The 17,818-nt window shown below is 37.6% G+C and overlaps 1 protein-coding gene across 1 annotated transcript in view; it reads right to left on the bottom strand.

The window, feature by feature from the left end:
* Nucleotides 1-17,818, bottom strand: part of ARFGEF1 (ADP ribosylation factor guanine nucleotide exchange factor 1) — a 170,310-nt gene that overhangs the window by 32,237 nt on the left and 120,255 nt on the right. The window contains exons 20-27 of the mRNA XM_049853515.1: nt 14,121-14,249; nt 13,064-13,222; nt 11,650-11,800; nt 6,914-7,004; nt 1,632-1,672; nt 1,258-1,427; nt 529-680; nt 225-397 (exon numbers count right to left, since the gene is read on the bottom strand). Coding sequence (XP_049709472.1) covers nt 225-397; nt 529-680; nt 1,258-1,427; nt 1,632-1,672; nt 6,914-7,004; nt 11,650-11,800; nt 13,064-13,222; nt 14,121-14,249 — 1,066 coding nt within the window. The remainder of the gene's footprint in view (nt 1-224; nt 398-528; nt 681-1,257; nt 1,428-1,631; nt 1,673-6,913; nt 7,005-11,649; nt 11,801-13,063; nt 13,223-14,120; nt 14,250-17,818) is intronic.

The raw sequence follows: 17,818 nt of genomic DNA, 5'->3' as shown, positions 1-17,818 counted from the left end.
AAGATTTATAAAAAAAGACATAAGTGCTTGGCATATAATAAATAAATGTTAACTATAATAACATTATTATTATTCACTCTGATTCTCCAGACAAAACTTGGTAAAATTAAAGACCATAAGAAAAGAGGTCCATAATATTATCATACTTGAGCTCATCTTTCTGAACACATTCAATTTTGTGTGTGTGCGTTTTATGGCTTGAACACAGCTAAAGCAATACTCACTGACAATGTGCCCTGTTGTTTGGAATGCAAGTTCCACTATGCTTTCATCTTGATCAGATGCAGCTAGATGAAATACAGAGAAAATGTTCTTCCATCCAGAACGAATATTAGCAGCTTGAGAATTAACCATCTGTGCTATACACCGTACAACCATGTCTCGAATTGTGGGAGACCTAAAATATTAATATAATTGCTTGGATATGCATACAGATAAAATGCATCAGATTTTTCTTTTGTTTTTCCCCCTGCTGTGGAAAATAATAAGGTACTTTTCTGATTTTAAGCAATTCAATAAATATAATACCTGTTCCGTTTCATTATGTGTTCAAAAGGTCTTAAGAAATCCTTCTGGAATCTGAAATTAGCAAGCTCCCCCTTTTCTAAGAATTTCATAGACAATTGCCTCAAGGAGTCTACTGCAAAAATAGCTACATCTTCATTGGGGTTACAGCCAACCTGTAATGGCAACAAAAATATAGGATGCTAACATTAGCTGTGAACCCACCATTTTTTATTTTTGTTTTAGAAAAAGTATAAATCAGAAAATACAATGGATAGATAAATCCTAAGGCTCTCTATAAGGGTACTAGGAGTATGTTAACAATATCTCTCAACAAGAAAAACAGATAATTTAACTAAATTAAAAAATTTTTTTTATTATGCTTTAGGTCAAAGTTTATAGAGCATACTAGTTTCCCACTCAAAAAATTTATACACGGATTGGTTCGTGACGCTGGCTGCAGTCCCTGCCGTGTGTCAGCGCTCTCCCCATTACCCTTCCCCACCCAGTTCCATTTGTCCAGCTGTCCTGTCTCTCTGTGGCTATTTTGCCTTAGTCAAATTTTACTAAATTCTTAAAACCTATAGCAATCATTTCTAAAAGAAAAGAGGATTCAAAGGATTTTCTAAATTTAATTACAAAAAAACAATAAACAGGTGCTCAGAAGGGGGAAAAAAGCCTTAATTAGATACCGATATAGAAGTTTCAAACAAACTATTACAAATGCAACAAATACTGTAATTATTGAAATACCTTATTAAAATGATCTCCAATAACTTCCCAAATTCGAGACCACTGCAACCTTATTCTTCCCATATTGTAATAAGATATTTCTACTATTTTTTGCAGACTAAACATTCTTGGATGTGTAGTGGAAAGTAACTCATCCATAGACACAGCACAGAGCCAACGGACAAAATCCACTATAAAACAAAGAGATTTACATTAAAAATCTATAAATTCCAGAACTGTCAATCACATTCAAAATCATTTTGTTAAAATAAATTATACTGGTCTGTTTAAAAAAAAAAAAAAAACTATAAAAATCTACATTAGCTTAACTTTAAAGTTTTTTTTTTTGGTAGCACAAAAGCCAGTGCGTAAAGGGAGTAAATGTACATACTTACCAATAGCATTTCCATCTAGCCTCGTAGACCCTGTAAATATTCTAGGGGAAAAAAAGACCACAATTCAAAAATACATAATATGTCAATTCAAAAGCGGCCTGAGTTACTAGCTATTTTTAAAAATCTATTTTAAAGAAAGAAAGAAAACAAACCCAGGTAATCAAATGAGTGTTTTTTTTACCATATAGTTTAGGAACAACTGAAGTTTAAATGGTTCTTTCACCACCAGCCCATGCATATCACTGAGCATTCAATAATATTATTAGAGTGAGATGATATTTCTGCAATTTTACTAGCAGATTTATAAACACCTCATGTGTATCTCATGAGACTCTAAGAAAAACATTAACTTGATAACCAATAACTGGCACAATACAAGAGAAAACATTTTGCATTTTTTCCTATCAGCATTAAACAAGTTCATTTTTACAAAAACAAGTTCATTTTTACAAGTAACGTAAGCTTCATTAGAAAATTCATTGACGGCAACTTACAGTTTAATGTAACCTTGCAAACAACTTCACCCAGTTTAACCAAGAAGTGGCTAGGCCACTTAGAACATTCAAATGCCTGGATTTAAGCCACACAGTGTAGCTCTGCTGAGCCTTCTACACTGAGCTCTTTTTGTATGTTTCATATTTTTCATGGAAGACTTCAACATAAACTTATTAGTACACTTTTTTTAAAAGCTGCGTTTCTACCCACCTTCTGGGTTTGGAACCCAGGGTCTGATGTAACTCTCAGGATGGAGTGACATTCCTCAGTTTAAAATGTACACAGCAGGATTTGCATGATAAAAAGTTGCAGGAGCAATTCCAATATTAAACTTTGAAATAACAGTAAAACTACCAATAGCTACCAATCTCAAGGCTGGTACTGTCCTAAGTGCTTTATATATATTCACTCATTTAATATTCATAAATACCCTGTGAGGTATGTACCATTTATCATCAATTTTAAAACAAAGAAATTGAGGTATAAAAACATTTAATAATTTCTTCAAAGTCACAGAACAAATAAAGCACCAGAGCCAAAATTCAAACCAGGACAGTCTGACTCCAGAGTCCCTCCTCTAAACAACCACATTACACTACCTCACACCCACCTGAGCAAACACATATTAAAAAACTTAAATATACTCTAGTTTCCTTTCCAACTGTTGTTTTTGGCACTGAGTCAACGCCAACTCATAGTGACCCTTATATGACACAGCAGAACTGCCCCATTGGGTTTTCTAGGCTGAAATCTTTACAGGAGCAGACTGCCAGGTCTTTTTTCCCACTGAGTGGCTGGTGGGTTTGAACTGCTGACCTTTCGGGTAGCAGGCAAGCACTTAACCATTTCGCCCCCAGGGCTCTTCCCCCTACCCTGATGGTGCAGTGGTTAAGAGTTCAGCTGCTAACCAAAGGCTGGCAGTTCAAATCTACCAGCTGCTCCTTGGAAACCCTATAAAACCAAAACCAAACCCATGGCTGTCAAGTTGATTTCGACTACCCTATAGGGAAGTTCTACTCTGACCCATAATGTCACTATGGGTTGGACTCAACTCAACAGCAACAGGTTTAATGTGTTTACTACTATCTGAATGTTTCTGAATATACCATGATTTTTTTAACCTCAGTGCCTTTGAACGTCTACGTGTCCTGGCAATGAGTAACAAAATTAAGACAGAAAAACTTAAAAACTGACAACATGATAACCCAGAATCTAAGTTCCTGCTAAAGAAATGTCTTAAGATTCCCTATATTGCTCTTTCCAGTACAATAAAAAATCTGGCTAAAATCACAAACTGGGAGGAAAAAAAGCAAAAATAATAATCTCCCATTTATCCAATGGCTAGACTGAAACCAGGAACTAAAAACATACAAAACCTAAAAAACTCTTACATGAACAAAAAGGAAAATTGCTAGAATATATATTTCAAATGTGCTTAGCTGATTTATTGAACTAGAGATAATTCTCATGGAAGGCAATGGCTATAAAGAAAACACACCACAGCTAGAGTCAAAAGTAAGTATTATAGGAAAAAAAAAATTGGAAAAGTAACTAAATAATCAAGAAAGGAGTTTATGACATTAAGAAGGAAATAAATGGTAAAGACTAAAGGGGTAAATAACAGAAGCAGAGATGGAGATTATATGCAACCATAGGGGAAGGACGCTGAAGGTGGTGAAACGATGGAGCACAAGGCGACATGAACAAAGAGCTACCATGAGCAATCAGACAGGCTCTCAACACTCGGGGTATGGTGGAGGGTAAGGGGAGCACGTATCCTGGCTAAGGGCATTCAAATTCCTACTCACTCTGGCAGCCTCTCAGGGCCACTCTATTTCTAGTAATGCTCCCCTAAAGACAAGCCAAGTGGCAGAGCACAGCAGTCTGTGGAGGCACTGAAAGTTACGCCTTAATACACTAAGGGAACAGAGCTACGTTTCACAAAACCAGTCTGTGAAATGGATTCTGTATTCCCTGTATGAAAAGCAAAGGACAGAAGCATGAAAATCTTGTGTGCTAATATTAAAAGATGCCCTAAAAAGTGGGGGGTGTGGGGGGAGGGAGGAGCTAGATCTCTGCTTCATCCACATTATACTAATGCACACACAAAAAAGCTGGCAAACTAAGATTCTGGATCAAATAAACTTTTAAACTGTATGCAACACACAAGCAGCCTAAATTACTATACCTGTTAAAGGTTTTTCAGAGAGAAAATATCAAAGTAACCTATTTTTCTTAGACCTATGCTAACTGAAAGACAGGTTAGAGAAAATCCAGTTGGATGAGCTACATGTATTTTCTGATAGGTACAGAGTGTTCCAAGGAGTAAGATGGGTCAGTATGAATAGAAATTCAAAGGAAATAGTATTAATAACTGGTGTATTTAAATAGGAAGAAAGGCCTGGCGATCGACTTCTGAAGAGTCAGCCGATGAAAACCCTGCGGAGCACGACAATCCACTCCCACTGTGCACAGTCGCCGTGGGCGGGGACCGCGTCAACGGCAGCTAGGAACAAGTGTGTTTAACACACAGTAATAAAAGCTGTGATTCTGAAGAACTGCTTTTTAAAGTTTAGAGACGAATCATTCCTGGACATAGTCTACTCCCTGCATAGTTTCATAATACTTTTGAAATTGGTCTAGTTCAGTGATGCCCAGCAAATTCTGCCCTAGCAAATGCACAGGATTAGGTACTCCAGATTCAGGTGCCCAATATTCTCCTAAATTCTAATGGGACAAGATTCCTAATACAAAAAGAAAGGTAACTAGAAAATTTTATTATCTTAAGGCTTGTAATCACATAATTTTTTGTTGTTGTTGATAAAGAAACAGATGCTAAGGAATTAAAAATAATTGTTTCTGTTTAGTTCCCATACTAATAGTAACAGATTAGTCTGAACAACAGACCACAAAAGACAAGGAAATGTCTTTTTTTGCTGGACAATTATAGAACTCTCCAGGCTGATACCTGACAATATTCTCACGGCTGTTTTGATTACCAATGTCACCACTGAATTAGCTTATGTACCAGAGAGTTGGAATGTAGCATACGAAAACAGAATTTCAGAGGAAATTAAATACATCACACAAGAATATGATGTTACAATAAATCAACAAATAAAAGATATACTTTTTAATGTCTTCACTATATGCTAAAATTTAAATATTGAGGCTTTGAATAAAATTGGACAAAGGATTTATGTCTGTACAAGTGCACGATGACGATGAGCTTAAGACAATGGACTACTAATAGAATTTGGGCTTAGATGCCTCTGAAAGTGCATAAATTCTTAAAACAGAGTGGCATATAATTTGTTCAAATGAGTGACATGCCCCCTGTAATAAGCAGTGGATAGAGGATAAATTAGAACTGGATGTGGTCACGATAAAGTAAATTATGGAAATAGCAACAGTATCTAAAATGTTGAACCTGGCCTGAAAAGATTCTCATAATGACAGTGAAGATGATTTTCTGCAAGGGAAGAAAATCATTTATCAGAAAGCAGAAGGGTAGATCACATGCTCTGGACTTGTGCACACAGGGTGCACACGGGCAGGAGGCTGCAGACCTGCCGCCTGAGTGTACATCCTGGCTCCGCCCCTCAAATTCTTTATGAATGAGAGAAAATGGTTACGGCAATAATGAAGGCCAGGAGAGCCTGGCTGTGTAAATGATCAAGTTTCTCAACCCCGCTCTGTCTCAGTTTCCTTATCTGTAAACTGAGGGCAACAGTCCACCTCTCTTGAGGCTACGAAAAGGATTAAATGAAGTAATGCACGTAAGGCACTTTGAAAAGTGCCCAGCAAGGGGAGTTCTCACATTACACCATAGGTATAAAATGGTACACAACCTTTCTTCAACCTGTGCAAGGCAATGGCAAATGGCCCTCCCAACTCACCCCACTCCCAAAAGGGGGAGCAAATGACATTAAGAACTTTAAAGGAAAAAGTTTTAGGGAGTATGTCCAGGGTCCGTAGCCACTGAACACTCTAGTTCTGTTTGTACTTAGAGCAACAAGTGTCATCCAAAGCAAAATAATGAATCGGCATGAATCTCCAGGCCATCAAGAAAACATAAGAGAACTTATGTTGTACAGCTTCCATCACCGGTGGTTAAAAAAAAAAACAACTAAACGTCAGTGTTGGAAAATGCTTAAGTTTCAGTTATGTAGGCATTTATCTGGAAAACACTCATCTTCAAAAGAACACTAGATGTTGTTCTACATGCTGGGCATTTTACATCTGAAATAAATTACATGTTCCAGAGTAAAATAAACCATAGTGTGGGTGGGTGTTCTTTTAGAAAACAAACTAAAACTTAGAAACACCTAGTAATACATAAATTCAAAAGTCCTTTCCAAAGAAGCTTATAATGAGACTTGCCAGAAAAACCCTTTCATTTCACCAATAATGCAGTTCCACATCAAGGACCCAGAAAGACAAATTACATTGCATTTTAAAATAGGGATAATAAGGGGAATATGCTTTCTTTGAAGAAAATATTTGTGTTTTTTTCTTCAAGGTAGCCATCTCCCTAATGCCCGCTAGTACTTATTTGTAACTTAAAATTTTGCACTGTTTATCTCCTTCCTATATTCTATTATTTAAAAAGAAAAATTACAAGTACTTCATCATCTAAATCACAGCATATCACAATATAGTCTTATATTACTTAAGATAAATTATTTTGGCAGTTTTTTTTTCTTTTTACTAATGGCAAAATACGTCTAAGTGCTACAGAATTGAAATAGTACGCACCTGAAAAGGGAATAAGAGGTGTACCTTACCTGTCAACAGCAACGACAACACTCTGAGAACTGGTTTCTCCAATGGATTCCTGAATGCTCGCTATCTGCTTCCAGTCCACATTTCCTCCAACTACCACACATAAAAGAGAGTCCTTTCAGTTCGAAAATAATTCAGTGGAAGAATATACTTAACAGTCCTACAACACATTTCTGAAGTCAATTATTTTCATATTAAAAGAAACAAGCCTTTGAGTAAGCAATTCTTTTGGCATCAGGGACATTTACCAAGGCCAAATATGTTTAATGAGCTACACTAAGTAGTATATAAAGATACGGTTACAAAGACACAAATTGTGTTTGCAAAGACGACAGAAATCCAGAGAACTGAGAATTCAGATCACAATATTAATGATATCAGGCATAATGCTTAAGAAACACAGCAGTGACCCCAGTTCCAACTATCCTTCTGAGGATGATTCCCAATCGCATACAGCTAGACTCCCCAGTCATTTAACCTCCGTCCCTTTACAACTGCTTATTGGCAATGTCTACCTGTATGCTCTAACATCCTCTAATTCAAAGGAATCACTATCTTTTCCCTAAAACTGGCTCCACATTTTTTAGAGAGTAGTACAACAATTTCCCTAATTTTTAAACTTTGAAACTTGGAATTATCTCTGATTTCTTTCCCCTTCTCCACCCTCAACATTCAATTAGTCCCTAAACCTGAGGGATTTTCTTTTGACCTACTTTTTGTATAATCCATTCATTTCACCACCTACTTAGCTAAAAAAAAAAAAAAAAAAAAATTTTTTTTTTTTTTTTTTACGCCCTCCTAATTTCATGTCTGGATTACTGAAAGAGTTTCCATCGAATTTCTCTGCTGCTAATTTTTCCCACCTCCTGTCAGATTAATTTTCCTAAATCATCATCTTCATTTTGCTACTGCTACCTACAGGATAAAGCACAAGCTTTCTAGCCTAGCAATTAAAGTACTTCCCTTCAACATTCTAGCCAGTATGTACCTGACCAACGAGATTATCTACCAAGACCCAGTTTGAGCTCTCTCCCTTGTTATCACCTTCTTCTGAACTAAGTACTACTCAAATCAGAATTTCTTCCTTACAGTTCCATATACATTGTTTTGTGTATGTCGATGTTGCCTTCTCAACCAGATAAAAAGCTACTAAGGTTATGAATCATGTCGTATACATTTTTTGTACTTCCCCATCTTACTCAATATTGAGTGCAAAGCAGGTGTTCACCAAATACTTGTTGACTGATTGACCAGACACTCCATAAAAGCCAGATAATGTCATTTAAACCAGTTGGACTCTAATTCTATCCCAGGAACTGAACAATGTGAAAAGGATGACAGACGTGTTCACAACTAACTGTAATACAATGTAATGATTACTTCAGGGTTGAAAGAAACTAATTACTAAAATACTGGTTTGCTATATAGAACTAATTCTGATGGGGGAGGAGACAAGGAGGTGTTGCCTCATGGGAGGGCATCACATAGGATGAAATATTTATTCAAGTTGGACCTAGAAAGATGAGCATGTGAAAAGGGAAGCATAAGGAAAAGCTTTTCAGGCAGAGGGGGCGGCATATATGATAATGGAAGCATGCAAGTGCAAAGCATGCTTTAACATACTTCGGTGTGTCCACGATGGAGGATTTGGTGAGCGACAGTGAAAAAGGGAGAGAACGGTAGTAGGAGATGAAGCTGGAAAGGCAGACTAGAAACAGAATGTGAAGAGCCTTGAATGCCATGTTAAATATACTGCTTTGGAAAACAGAAAACCATAAGAACTTTTAGAAGATTGACATGATCCAATTTATCTTCAGAAAAATAAAGTTTGGGAGTCTGGAGAACGTATTCAAAGAAGAAGAGATATTACAGTCAGAGATACAAATTAAGAGTCTACTTCTAACACAAGTGAGAAATGATGAACGCCTGAAATCTGTGACAGAAAACTGGGTGGTAGGGCAAATAGTGCCAAGAAATTTCAAATGTGCAGCATGTCACAGGAATTTAATGAAGAGAAATCAATGAGAAAAAATAGCGCCAATCACCACATAACTTCTTTTATGTATCAACTAAATGTCCTTTTTACAGAGCTTTCTATACATTTTATACTTAAATATAATAATCTGTAATCATTAATAATAAATACTTAATGGAATCAAAGAATAGATACAATGTTCAGAAATCCAAAGAACCTATTTCACAAATACGTGAATTCTTTCAAAGATCTGTGGCTGTAAAAATCTGCTAATAGTTTACTAACAGTCTGCTCTGAAGCACAAATATTTATGGTTAACCAATATACACAGAGAACAAAGAATATATGTTATAATTACTCATTTATATGACCAAACCAGTATGGACACAATTCAAATCTAATATTTATATACACTGCATTCTTAATAATTCAAAATTTCCTTTTTCTAAAAAGTACGAGTACAGGTTTTTAACATATCCAGAAAGCCAGATAAATATATCAATGCTGTTAACTTGATTTCACAAAATATTTGGTCCACTGATACTCGTAATTAAGGAGGACGTTAGTTTAAAAAAATTAAAAAAGAAAAAAAATACATAGAATAAACTGGCTTGATTATCCACCTGTACCTTATCCTCTTCTAGCTTAAACTCTCCCTACAGTGTCTGGCTCAGGAAAGCAGCTATTGTCTGAGCAGATGAGCGCAGGTGGACCAGGGGTGGGCATCTATGACGTGGGCTGGCTGGTGACCAACGAGATGGCCTGAAGTAAGGACTCTGCTCAACAGAGGCCAACTCAATAAGACCAGCTCCGTCTAGGCTATGCACTTGAAAATGAGACCTAAGCAATCCATATTGAGTTGAGAATGGAGCAGACCCAAAAAGAGAAGTAGATGACATAAGAGAAAGCCTAAATAAAGCATGAAAGAGAGTGACTGGTCCCTGGAGTGGCTTGGATGTCTGAACTATCTTTCATTTCCAGGTCCAAAATGTGTGTATCTTTATGTGAATTCCCTTTTCCTGAAAGAAGAGGCAGGTCATCCCATATCTTTGCAACCTAAGTAGCACAATGGCACAGTTATTAAATTAATTTTAATTTGTATTCAAGTATACTAGTAAACATTTTAAGTATCATTATTTCTTATTAGACTAAAATTTTCAGAATGTTAACTATTCCACTGATTTGTATTTTTAGTGTAATGTACTTGTATAGTTCTACTTGCTAATATTCAGCCCCAGAAGCAATCTGCACCTTTTTCATTATTTTGACCTTCTCACACTTCCCTAAGCCTTTCAAAGCTATTGAATCAATCAATGCACATTCATTTCACTTGCCTGTAAATATCTTTCACTGTGCCTCCTGCTACCTCCTGCAGCAGAAGTTAGACTTCCGAGTTACAGAAGTCACCCTGCAGGTGGTCAAGCAGTTCTAAATCCTGCTGCTGGGTCACCAGGCTATCAGGCCTACGCCTGCACTGGCAGAACTCCAGACCTCACAGTACCACAGCATCCATGGTTTAAACGCACTGCTGGCTGCTACAAGCCCTAACACGGTCCTGGTCTTTACTTCTTTCCCTGTGGATCTTTTTTCAGGCTTGATATTTTTTTGGATTGTCTAAAAATTTTTATTGCTAGCAACAGAAAAATCACTGAAAGATACAAAGACAGAAAATGTCCAGAAATGTGAAGTTACAATACAAAGCCTTAACTTTAAAGTATATATTCCTGGATGTTAGGTGTGTTCCTTCCTGCCCTCCTTAAGTCATGTCTCTAGATTCCTTGGTTGGAGATGGGGTGGGAGGTTGGACATAAAATAATCCAGAAATGTCTAATATTCCAGCCATTGTGCTAAATCCATTTATACACATTCTGAGTTAATCCTAACAACCTTCTGAGTAGTATTACCTTTAGTTTGCAAAAGAGCTCAGAGAGTTAAAGTAACTTGCACATAACAAGGAAGAGATATAAAAGAATTCAAATCCTTTAACTCGCTGTTGAGTCGTTTCCAACTCATAGTGACCCTATCGGACAGAGTAGAACTGCCCCATAGGGTTCCCAAGGCTGAAATCCCTGTGAAAGCAGACTGCCACATAGTTCTCCTGTGGAGTGGTTGGTGGGTTTGAACCACCGACCTTATGGTTAGGAGCTGAGATTTAACCACTGTGCAACCAGGACTCCTTAATTCAAGCCCTGAAGTACTTTATTAAGATAAAAAATAGTCTAAACTTTATGCTTCCCTGGCCAGACTCCTTCCTTTTATAACTAAAAATGTATTATCTTTGATTCTTCTACAGTCATTTTTGCTAATATTGACCACTGTTCTATTGAGTAAGCCTGGAAGCACCTCGCCATACTGAGGCACACGACAGAAACCAGGGAGAGAGTCCATGCTGGCAGAAGTGTTTTGCTGAGCCTGCAGAGTGCCTTTAGACGTTCTGAAGGTGAATGCGTTCTTCAGTTGCCCCAACTCTCTATTATCTTATACCAGCCTTCACACCTGCTTAATCTTAAAAGTAAGTGATTTTAAGCTGCACTCTTCTCCCACCTACCCACCAACTAGAAGGTTAAGACTGTCATTTAATGTTGCATACACAAGACTAGGCAAGAAATACTCAGTTCCCTACTTAATTACTGTGCTTTTTACTTAGGAAGTTAGCCAAAGGCCATTCTATCACATCCTTATAATGCACTGCTATAATTTTTACAATGAGCAAGTTAAAAACAATTTTTGATACTTCCTAAAAATAATTTTTAAAATTCTCACCTAGCCCGAGACCCACAAATTCATCAGGAGCCTGATCTTTTGTTCCAGGAAGAGATCCTTCTCTGCCTCGCACTGTTCCAGAAATATACCGGGGTTTCACTCCAGTTCCTATCAGTTGTGCCAGCTCCAACTGACTGATGCACTTCAGAATCTTAATTGCAAAAAGGAAATTAAAAAAAAAAAAAAAAAATCCATGTAAAAAATGTCATGAAAAATATTTTTGATTTTTTTTTAATTGTGATTTAAGTGAAAATTTACAGTGCATTAGTTTCTCATACAAAAATTTATACACACATTGTTATGTGACCTAGCTGCTCTCCCTATAATGTGACACCACACTCTTTCTTTCCACCTCAGATTTCCTGTGTCCATTCATCCAGCTTCTGTCCCTTTCTGCCTTCTCATCTCACCTACGGACAGGAGCTGCCCATGTAGTCTCACGAATCTACTTGAGCTAAGAAGCACACTCTTTACCAGTTATCATTTTATGTCTCTAGTCCAGTCTAATCGTTGTCTGGAAGAGCTGGCTTCGGGAATGGTTTTAATTTGGGGCTAACAGACAGTCTGGGGGCCATGTCTTCCAGGGTCCTTCCAGTCTCAGTCAGACCATCAAGTCTAGTCTTTTTACTAGAATTTGAGTTCTCCACCCCACTTTTCTCCTGCTCTGTCTGGGACTCTCTGTTGTATTTCCTGTCAGGGCGGTCACTGGTGGTAGCCGGGCACCATCTAGTTCTTCTGGTCTCAGGCTGATGGAGTCTCTGGCTTATGTGGCCCTTTCTGTTTATGTTTTCCTTGTGTCTTTGGTGTTCTTCATTCTCCTTTGCTCCACGTGGGTTGGGACTAATTGATGCATCTTAGATGGCTGCTCACTAGCTTTTAAAACCCCACACGCAACTCACCAAAATGGGGTGCAGAACATTTTCTTAACAAACTTTGTTAAACCAATTGACCTAGATGTCCCCTGAAACCATGGTTTCCAGACCCCTGCCCCTGCTACTCTGTCCCTCAAAGTGTTTGATTTTGTTCAGCAAACTTCTTAGCTTGTGGTTTAGTCCAGTTGTGCTGACTTCCCCTGTATTGTGTCTTGCCCTTCCTTTTACCTAAGATCATTCTTATCTACTATCAAGTGAGTCAATACCCCTCTCCCTCCCTCCCCATCCTCATAACCATCAAAGAATGTTTTCTTCTGAGTTTAAACCTTATGAAAAATACGTAAATGTATGCAGCAAGGATTTAATGGTACACCAAATTATGTCAATATAAAAAGCTAAAGGCACTTATTCTAAATGCAAATTATAAATGCAAAAAGTAAATTCATTTCCTCCCCACTTAAGCATGTTACTAATAAAATATTTAGTATTAGCTCATTTTATAAACCAAATTACAAAGCTAAAAATAAAGAAAGTACTTATACCTCATGCCATGAATTTCCTAAATAATTTCCATCTGTATGAGCCACTGTGATGAGTGTTTTTATAGTGTCAATGTTCTTCTGCTTCATTTCAGTAATACCAGAACTCACTGTAAGTAAGGTAAATCTTGCTAGCGCCTGGACATATGCATCTCTTTCCAGCTATAAAAAGGAGAAAAGTGTACTTTTATGGTTGTAAATACAGTAATCTTTAATTCCCTATTGACAAGCTCTGCTTATGTGTTTAGTAAAATTTTAACTGACATTTCATGAATTACATACAGTATCACAAATAACTGCAGTTTTTAAATTTTAAGTTGATGAATGATGCAGGAAACGCAAAAAACTCTAAAATCCTAGAAAGATGTCGGTGCCAAATCAAGAAAAGATTTTAGTGATATTAAATGAATTCATGTACTTAAAAAAAACATTCATTGAACACTTAAGTTTCAAGTACTGTGTGGACCAGCAGAAACCAGATTTGCAAATTTGTTATGTTCTCTACAGCGAGACTGTGGCTTCTAAACCTTACCGTTTATAATTAAACGTGAATCGGGTTTGTAAACAAAGAAATAAAAGCTATGACCAAAACTGATTATTAGACAAAGCATATAAATTACCAGAAGGGATAGTCTCCATGAAAAACTACATAGTAGATACTTGGTTCTTTTAAAGATAACTTATTCTTATGTTTAGGTAAGATTTATAAGGTGATATAAGTATATGTAATATGATTCGGTAAGTTCGAACATGAAATAAGATATTCAAATTATCATACAGGAATTCAATGTCTTGGAAACATCTTAAACCACTAATACGCTATAGAAAACAGAACTGCAAAGTTATTACGGTGAATTTTAGATAGATCAATACACAGCTACTCCTTCCATCATGGTTTATCAGAAACTTAAACATTAAGATTCATTTAAATTCCACCATAAATTGAAAATTAATTTTTAATAAGTCAGATAAAACAAAAATTATTATAACCTAAATTACAGTAATAACCCATAAATAATTTACACTTTTCAGACTGGCTACAAAGGTGAAATTCTGTTACCTGAATGCTGAAAATGCATGCAATTCTGATTGCACATCTTATACCTTCCAGGCAAAGAGAAGCTACTTCAGTATCATCACAATCTTGTAGACCCACACTGAATGCAGCCAGAAAAGGTGTCCAAGCCAACTAGAAAAAGTAAAGATTTAAAATACATCATGGGCATCAACCAATAACTAAATCTTACGATAATACTAATTTTTCTCAGCGGTTTTAGACAATAGAAGATTTGAGGAAGTTCTGGAAAAAAGGAAGTCAAGTGCTTGGCATAGCTATCTGGAAAGCTTTCTCAGGCACGGGATAAACTACGTAAAGGCTGCCTGGGCTTAAATAAGTAGAAGAGAGAGCAAGATTACAAATTCAGCAGACGACCTCAGGCATACTTTAAGCACAGCATCTGTAAATTATTCACCATCAATAAAAAAATGGGAAGTGTCCAGATTCATAAATTAGTTTTAGCCCTGACTTGAGAATCTTCTCTCTGCACTCTTTGTCCCTTGCAATACTTCACTGGTACTTTACTTCAAATAAAATCCTCCTTTTAATCACCTTCCTACTTGGAACAATTACATTTTTCTCTTCTCTTTAACCTTGCTGCCTAAAGAACATCATTTAGTCTTAATAGTTAATTTTTTTTTTTCTACATTGAGACATTAGTAAAATCTTTGGTTCCTAGCTGGACAACACTTTAAAATATATAGTTCAATAAAATCCTTCTTCATTGCATTGTGAAAGCCAAAAAACACTTAGGTCTTACCATGAAGACTATGAACACCACCCCAAGAATATGGTCTCCGGACACCCTTTAACTCAGTACTGAAGTCAATTCTGAGGTTCACCCTTCAGCCAAAGATTACATAGGCCCATAAAACAAAATGAGACTAAACAGGCACACCAGCCCAAGGGCATGGACGAGAAGGCAGGAGGGGACAGGAAAGCTGGTAATGGGGAACCCAAGGTTGAGAAGGGAGAGTGCTGACATGTTGTGAGGTTGGCAACCAATGTCACAAAACAATATGTGTATTAACTGTTTAATGAGAAACTAGTCTGCTCTGTAAACCTTCATCTAAAGTACAAAAAAAAAAAAATTAAAAATGATCACCTAATGATAAAATAAAGATTAAAAAAAAGTCTATGACTATCTAGTGAAGTTGTAACATAAAACAAAAAAAGAGCTACTTCTTGACTAGTGAAAATCCTAATATTAAAACATATACACCCACTCCTCAGTTACTGACATGGTTCCAAAGACCAGGTCATTACGCAAAAATTGGCCTTATGTGAAAATGGAGGATATTTTCCTTCTGTTTTCAGACCACCCATTTGTCTGATTTTCTTTATTTAGAAAATATGATCATAGAAATAATAACAGCCAAGATTTACTGGTGTGCTCATCACTGTGATGAATCCAGTTATGGGTTACTGCTCTGTGGAGAAGGAGGAGGACTGGAGGAGACAAAGCTGGATAAAGCCAGCTGGGTGACTTGGGGGGGCTCAAGGTATAACCACTTCACCTTCCTCCTGTGCTTCCCTCAAGGAGCCACCTCCAGGGCTCCAGTCCCATCCCTGAAAGCCATGAGTTCGTAATCCAGGAGCCTGCTCTGCCTCTGGGTCTGGCGAGTCACCAAGGCTCAGGGCTTCCTACAAGGGTGCTCGCAGCCTGGCTGCACACCCAGCCCCACTGAGGCGGAGGCTTCAGGCCCAGTTTGACTCACTTTGGGATGTCATTAAACTCGCATACATTTCTTCCAAACACCCTCTCCAGTACTTCTTTCTTTCTTCCCTTGCTCCACCCCACAGTAATTTTTAGCTGTAGGGCCTCAGGCTGCATATGAGCTAGGAACTCAGAAGAGGCACCGGCTGGCTTGGTGCTGGCTGCACATCTGCCCAGAGGCTGTGGCCATGGAGGAGCCCTGTGGCAGCTGGACAAGGGTGCCGCTGACGGCACGAGGGAACAGAGGGTAAAGGGCAGGGAGGCCTGGCTTCCAGGAGGCCACCCAGAGACCCTCCTCAAGGGAGGAAATGCTCAGCAGCCATTGCTGCCACACCCGCTGCCTCATTAATGCGCAAAATAGTCAGATAGTAGATTTTTTACTATTGTCGTAAATGGGAAATGTCAGGTAATGAGATCATCAGTAAGTGAGGAATAGATGTATACATATATATATAAACGATGAAATGTCTGATACTGACAGCATCTCCTGCTTTGATTAAATCATGAAGCAAGACAATATAACCATAAAGCAAAAAAAAAAAAAAAAAAACCAAACCTGTTGCCGTCAAGTCCATTCCAACTCACAGATGCTCTCAGCATCAGACACTTCAATATATCCAAAGAACCATGAAAATGAAAAATGGTTATACTCGTGTGCTGTAGAAGCGACAACTGGAATTTTTAAAAGATCTATAAAGCTTTTACCAATATCAAGGAAAACAGAATTTCCAGAGCTTTGCTTCTAACTTTGAAAAGTCTAGAAGTAAATATTCATAATCTCTATACAAAGGAACTATAAGCCACACTACCTAGGTTGTAGTCCTAGCTTTGACACTTACTTCTTCTCTCTGAACCTCACATTTCTTCTTTATAATACCTGGACCGCCAGTACAGAGAGATGCTGTGAGAGACATATGAGGTGCACTACTTTTACACCATAAAGTACCAAATGAAAGTAATAAACTACACATTCTGTTGTAAGCAATGGCACATCTGTCTGGAAACCTGTGTTATATTTTATACAAGAAGAAATACAAATGGTTCTTAAGGCCAGTGAAAAAACGTTTAACTCCATTAGGAATCAAAGACAATGATTTCGCCTATCAAAACAGCAAGGATTTATACCTTAAAATAAATAAATAAATAAAACCTACTGTCTTCAAGTTAATTCCAACTCATGATGACCTCATGTGTTACAGAGTAGAAATGCTCCATAGGGTTTTCTTGGTTGTCATCTTAACCAAAGCAGATCATCAGGCCCTTCTTCCATGGAACTATCAACTTTTAGGTTAGTGGACAGGTGCAAACTGTTTGCACCACCTAGGGACCTCCTAAGTAATATCCAAAACCCACTGCCATCGAGTCAGTTCTGACCTACAGTGATCCCACAGGACAGAGACCCACCCCATAGGGTTTCCAAGGCTGTGGGAATCTTTACCAAAGCAGATTGCCACATCTTTCTCCCGTGGAGCAGCTGGTGGGGTTTGAATCACCGAACTTTTGGTTACCAGCCGAGCACTTAACCACTGTGCCACCCAAAAAACCAAACCAAACCCACTGCCGTCGAGTCGATTCTGACTCATACCAACCCTACAGGACAGAGTAAAACTGCTCCATAGAGTTTCCAAGGAGCGCCTGGCAGATTCAAACTGCCGACCTTTTGGTTACCTTGGTCAGGGCTCCTTAAATAATATCCAGGGGCTGTGAAATTGCCCACTCATAAATTGTATAAACCTTTGTGGACTATAACTTGACAATATGTAAAAAGACTCTTAAAAACATTTATAGCCCTTGATATTATAATTCACATTCTAAGAATTTATCATTCATTCCTCTACCCATTCAATGCATGCTTACTGAGCACTTACTACAAGGCAGGAATTATGCTATATACTGGAAATATAAAAATGAACAAAACCAACACAGTTCCCTTGCCTCATAGAGCTTAAAGTCTAAAGAAGAGACATTAAATTTTAAAATAAAT

Source organism: Elephas maximus, chromosome 15 (genome assembly GCF_024166365.1).
Source record: "Elephas maximus indicus isolate mEleMax1 chromosome 15, mEleMax1 primary haplotype, whole genome shotgun sequence".
NCBI lineage: Eukaryota > Metazoa > Chordata > Mammalia > Proboscidea > Elephantidae > Elephas > Elephas maximus.
The sequence above is the reverse complement of the archived record's forward strand: the minus strand, read 5'-3'. Positions and strand labels throughout refer to the sequence as shown.